Source organism: Dufourea novaeangliae, unplaced genomic scaffold (assembly GCF_001272555.1).
Source record: "Dufourea novaeangliae isolate 0120121106 unplaced genomic scaffold, ASM127255v1 scaffold21, whole genome shotgun sequence".
Taxonomy (NCBI): domain Eukaryota; kingdom Metazoa; phylum Arthropoda; class Insecta; order Hymenoptera; family Halictidae; genus Dufourea; species Dufourea novaeangliae.
This window is the reverse complement of record NW_015373910.1, coordinates 6,318,596-6,324,272: the sequence shown is the minus strand read 5'-3', so window position 1 is coordinate 6,324,272 and position 5,677 is coordinate 6,318,596. Positions and strand designations below refer to the sequence as shown.

At 38.0% G+C, this 5,677-nt stretch overlaps 1 protein-coding gene across 1 annotated transcript; it reads right to left on the bottom strand.

Moving 5' to 3' along the window:
* Positions 1-292: 292 nt before the first annotated feature.
* LOC107193944 lies at positions 293-2,401 on the bottom strand. The gene is made up of 2 exons (XM_015583484.1): positions 2,242-2,401; positions 293-558 (listed from the first exon to the last, which is right to left on the bottom strand). The coding sequence occupies exons 1-2, from the start codon at positions 2,399-2,401 to the stop codon at positions 293-295; spliced, it is 426 nt and encodes a 141-aa protein (XP_015438970.1).
* Positions 2,402-5,677: the final 3,276 nt, after the last annotated feature.

Sequence of the window (5,677 nt, the reverse complement as noted above, 5' to 3'; positions counted from 1 at the left end):
CCTTTAAATGAGTGAAAAAGAATTGAGTAATTCCTTCCTTTTATTTGGATTGTCCTTTAATTATGGAAGATCAATAAAGAATAATAATTATTCGCCTATTTTAACTTAGTGTAAACGAATTTAATTATTGCAGAAAAATTATCCTGTAATTACAATTGCACAATTTTACATCATATCGCAAGTATATTAAAGAATAACAAGAGAAGGAAAATAGTTAATAGGTCCTCGTTTAACTAGTTAATAACGACTTGGTACCATTAATTACCGAGTACTTACTGGTGAAATGATAGTCTTACGACAGAAACTCAGGATCACTCCCATTGCTCGCGTTGTCGTTCTCCCGATCAGGCTCGGCATGGTTGACGTGATCCATGAAATCCAAGACAGCGCTGAATCGATTCACAGACGGCACGGTTCGGTACTCCGAGGAGGATCGTTTCCCGTACCGACTACCCAAAAAGAATCGATCCATCCTTGGCACCACCACCAGTTTCGGCAACGAATTGCTGATTTTTTGCGAATCGTCGCTGCGTCCGTACCTGGACCAGATGAGGGAACCTATGAATCAAAATAAAATCATCTAAATATCTTCAGTAGTACACTATAATATAGTAAACTCCAATGTCCAATTTCGAAAGTTAGTTCTGACATTCCTGTCAAAAAACAGAGTCTTCGAAGAAACTTTAGAACATTTACAGAGGATTTACTGTATTTGGAATTCTAGTACAGTGGATTCCGCTTATGTGGGTTTACTTAAGTTAATCGAAGTAGTTATTTATTTGTGACATAGATCGAAGAACAAAGTCTAACCAAATGTACTATGATGCTTCGCATAATTGGGACAACAGTTTAATCGATCCGAAGGATGCTAGTCCCGATATATCCCAAATAACCGGAATCCACTGTATTTAGAATTCAAAGAACTAGCAACCTGTCAATTAACATAGCAGGCTCGATTTGCAAAATGTTCAAACGAGCCCTTTAGCAACGATCCTCGAGAACATGCAACCAATTAACCTGATAAAATCGTAGCTCAAAGGGCGCCATCGGTGAAGCAACGTCAATTACCAATTTTCAACGCACGCAAGAACGAAGAAGGCTGTTCGATCGAGGGAAATTTTCTTTAATTGGAAACGTTAAAGGGGCAAAGAAACGCGAGAGATCAATTATAGAGCGTTGACAATGGACGACCGAGTTTAGCAAAAAGGACCGATCGCATTCGTTCCATTTGGATCCTGTTCGCGGGAAAGATCGTATAACCAAGAACCGGAAACTGTCTAATTGGAGAGGACATGTGGCTCTCCTGGTCCGCGAAACGACCGCAGTGTTTCTGATTAGAGAACGAGTCGCGCAAAGGGTCGAAAGTAAATTACTAGACACTGGAATCCGGCGAAGAATGGTGGATTATGTGATTCTGTACTTCGTCACCGACATCCTACGCACGTTTCACTGAACCAGAAGATCCTAAATATACATTAATATTCGTATTACAGCATAATAATGCTGGAACCGTATTAAATTACTAGACTGCGGATTTTTATGCAAAATGACACCAGAGTTGGGCAAAATGTAATCTAATTATAAAATCTAAATTGCAATTTCAATCTAATTGCGGGACAATTAAAATTATAATTACATTGTAATTTTTATTGTAAATTTAGTACAGTTAATTACAATGTAATTGAAAGAGTAATTATCTTGCAATTATATCGTAAATGTGATTTGGATTTTGTAATTGGATCACATTTTGCCCAACTGTGAATGACATTTCCTAAAGTAATTCACAAAAACTAGAGCAAATCTGGGAATTTATTTCTTCTTTAAAGTATCTTATTCGCTTTAGAATAAAATTAAAAAAAAAATCCTTGGATCTAATGAAAGTTTTGTCTTTTATTGCATTCCACAGAGCTGTACAGGCTATGCGTGCATAAAATCCGCGGTCTATAAATTACTTAGCAGTACGTGGAAAGAACATATACGACAAGATGTTGGAGAACGAAAAGAATAATTGTTACTGGAAACACGAATGGTATCGGGATATTTATCATTATTTATTATTACGAAATGGCACCGTCAATCGACAGAATTGCGAAAGCACACGCAACGGGGGAGGGGGAGCTGATGGTTTATGATGCACCAGTTTAATTAGGAAGAAAAAAAAGAAAGCAGTTCAAGATTCGTTAATTACCGGTAATCAAGAGGAGCAGAAGAGTCGTAAATTGGGGAGGTCTCGTGACTTACCGCCACGTGGCTCATGCCGTTTCCCGTAACGGGTGCGGATGTGGAAACCCTCCGCGGAGGCGAGCAGGGTTAAAACGGCACACGCGATCCACAAACACGTCACGAACTCAACGCTTCCGAGGCACGGCACCGACTGAACCCTTTTGCTTCGTGGGAGCATCCTCCTGCCAGCAGAAACAACGCTCAGATACTTCATCTCCGCCTGTCTATCATTTTTGCAACCCCAAAAATCATATACAATCTGCATAAAAATTGCGGCAAGAAGATCGTATTAAATGTTGCATTATTTTAGGATTCATCTCTGAATTTTGATAAATACGCCGGATTTATAATGTCAGTATTCTTAAAAAATATTTCACGTTCTTGTAGGTCCATTCCTCTGATTTAGAGTAATAGAAACTAAGAAAGGGAAGTACAGTCGTCTGTTTTGCATATTCTTATTTCAATGGTCGAAAATAAAGGGACGGAATGAATTTATTAAAAAATCTTCACTACTAACATCATTTTTGGATATGTCCTTGAATCTGTACAATTTCCGGTTACAATTAGTCATTATCCAATCTAGTCGAATTAACTTGCGAACAGTGTGAATTTTAATTCTGACAGAAATTTATCGATGTTATATTCGTGTGTCTTTGAAGGATATCTATTTTATAAGCTGTACTGAAAAAGTGAATTCATTACTTCAGAAGCTCCCCTAAATATTCACTTCTAAGACCATATTGTACAGTAAACAGCCTACATATTCACATCGTGTCGATTCTACAATAACACTTATCAATTCTTTTTCCATATTTACCACCAAAATGAAAATCAAACTGTCTCGATCCTGAAGTATGGGCAAAACTCGCCTAGTGTTCCGAGCAAGTTCCTTTCCACCGACAAACCGATTATTATCAATTCTCTCGCGTTTAAATGATCCTCCCCGATTGTAATCTACGTCTCCCCTGTGTCTCGTTTCCTCTCGGTCTGACTGCAACGAAATGAAACATCCAATCGTTCATTGAATCACGCGCGATTTCGATTTCTTTCAAACATCTTCCAAGTTCCTCCACCCTTTACCTGTGTCACGTTAAATTATCCCGTCATTTTCGTACTTTCACGGTCACATGAAACTTCGACGAACTAGTCGAAGCATTTTCCACCCTCTGACGTCGTAATTTCTACCGAGAATTTGTATTTTAGAAATGGAAACCAGAAGTGCAAGTACGATTCTCGTAGATTCCACCAGAGACGAAGGGTTGATATTTCTAGGGCAAAAGTTTGCACGAGGGAAAGCGGTTGACAAAAAAAAACGACGAAAAATGTCCCGGAACCGACGGTGAAGCAACACGTAAGAGCAACTGCGATGTACCATGATCCGCGAAACGCTTTATATAGTCGCTCCCAACCACCCACGAGGTATTCAGACACCCCTAACGGTGACCAATCGCGCAACAGCTCGTCGTGCCCTCTCCTCGTTGACTCTGGATGATTTTCTTTCTGTCTCTTACGCCGCCCCCGACGAAATTAAGCAATGGTGTTCGACGGACAACTGCGGCCTGGATGCCCCAGTACGGCCCCTGACGTCGTTTCCGATCGATCGATCTTGGATTTATTCGGAGGGGATGGATGCACTTCTAAACATCACGTCAGTTATCCCTCTCTTGGTTACACGTCGCGTTTTCATGTGGCTGGTAATTTCTGTCTGTGATTATAATTATAAACTTGGAAAATAAGTAGACTAAAAGCACCAATGAAGAAAGATTTATGAGATTTTGTAACGATTAAAGACGAATTTTAAATGATAATAATATTAGTAAATATTTGGTACATGAAAATTAGATTTTTTAAGATTTTATGATGTATAGATTTCAATTTGAAACATTGTAAAAATGTAAGTAAATAATTTAAAAAGACACATATTGATTTCTACCAGTGGTGCGAAAACTGTTTGAATATGAAACAAGGAATTGACAAAAAAATAAATATTTAATCATTTGCTTAATCTAATAACTTAATTTATTCCTTTTTATATATAATTTTCATTCACCGATACGTGTTCATTTACTGGAACATTCACCCTACAGTTATAAAGAAATTATTTTTACAGAGACCTAGTAGGATATTAATGAAAGTTTGTGGAAACCATTGTGCATGTCAAGTGTATGTATTCAGTTTCTTATTTGGTTACAAAAGTTTCAGAGAGGATCGTGTTTTAATTAACAAGTTGTAGAATTAAAAGAATTTCGTCGTCAACACCCTTAAGAAGAAGATTGTACGAACTCTCGATCGCGTTCCTTGTTGGTACAGTTTATTGTGAGGTATTTTAATTTCTTCGTGACTGGTTCTCGAGATCTCTTCGCAGAAGTATCCCTCCGACGGATCAGGTCTGCGTTAAAGTAAGAGAAAGCAACGCGTTCTCTTGAACCCACGTCAAGGTGGAAAATACAACTCGTCGTTGAATTTTTCACGAGAGCCCGCAATTATTGCAACTTGCATGGCAACGTTTAATCACGATGTAGAGTTAAGCTGCCTGAAAAACGATTTACTACACGGAGGAACGAACGTGTGAACCCGGAACAATACTACTTTCGACACTGTGAAGCGATATTAACCGTGTACATTATCATTTTTTATTTTTCCCTTACATCGTCGTGCCCTATTTTCCGGGAATTGTCCATTTTATGGGAGAAACGTTCTAGATACAATGAATAACAAGAGTATTCGGAGGATAGGATACTCAAAAGTTTATTATACATATAAAAATCGTGCAAATATTACGTGAAACTGAAGACAACTGTGCAATTCTTATCAGTGATATATTAAATGTATTAAATGTAATAAAAGAAATATGACACAATTTGTTAGAGAAATCGCGAATAATGTGCTACAAGTGTAATACATTTAAAGGGTAAATAACGAAATGAAATTTACACAGGATTCATTTTCATGACGTTCGATTTTTAATGGGTCTCGAACGGTCCCGATCGGGAATTCGCCGAGTGCGTTGCTCGTAAAAGACCACGACATAAAAAACAAACGGCGAAAGGAGGAAAATCTTCCGCAGAACGTGTGCTTTTTATTTGCTGACTGTACTCAACGTGATCTCAATGGTCCAGAAACCTTTATCGCAGCTGGTTCGCACCTTTAAAGGGGTGAGACGTCCACTTGCGACCTGGTCGAAGAGAAAACACATCATCACGACTGCTTTGAACAAATTACAATCCAATTCAGAATCATGTCGAACAGCATCTTATTACATTTCACTCGATCTCGGTCGTTACACAATTTTATTTACATACTTTACACCCTTTCCCCACTTTTACTCTCTTTCTCTTCCATTTTCTTTCAATAACTTTATTTTAATTACTGAACTAGTATTATTAGTTGTTATTAAACTGGGGATTTTATGCATTTATAGCATAAAGAATTATGTGAAATGCAATAGAAGACA

Excerpts from the sequence above, each read along its gene's own strand:
- LOC107193944 (XM_015583484.1), bottom strand. The coding sequence starts at position 2,401 with ATGCTCCCACGAAGCAAAAGGGTTCAGTCGGTGCCGTGCCTCGGAAGC. Across the intron at positions 559-2,241 it reads ACGGCATGAGCCACGTGGCG|GTTCCCTCATCTGGTCCAGG; the intron begins GTAAGTCACGAG and ends TTTGATTCATAG.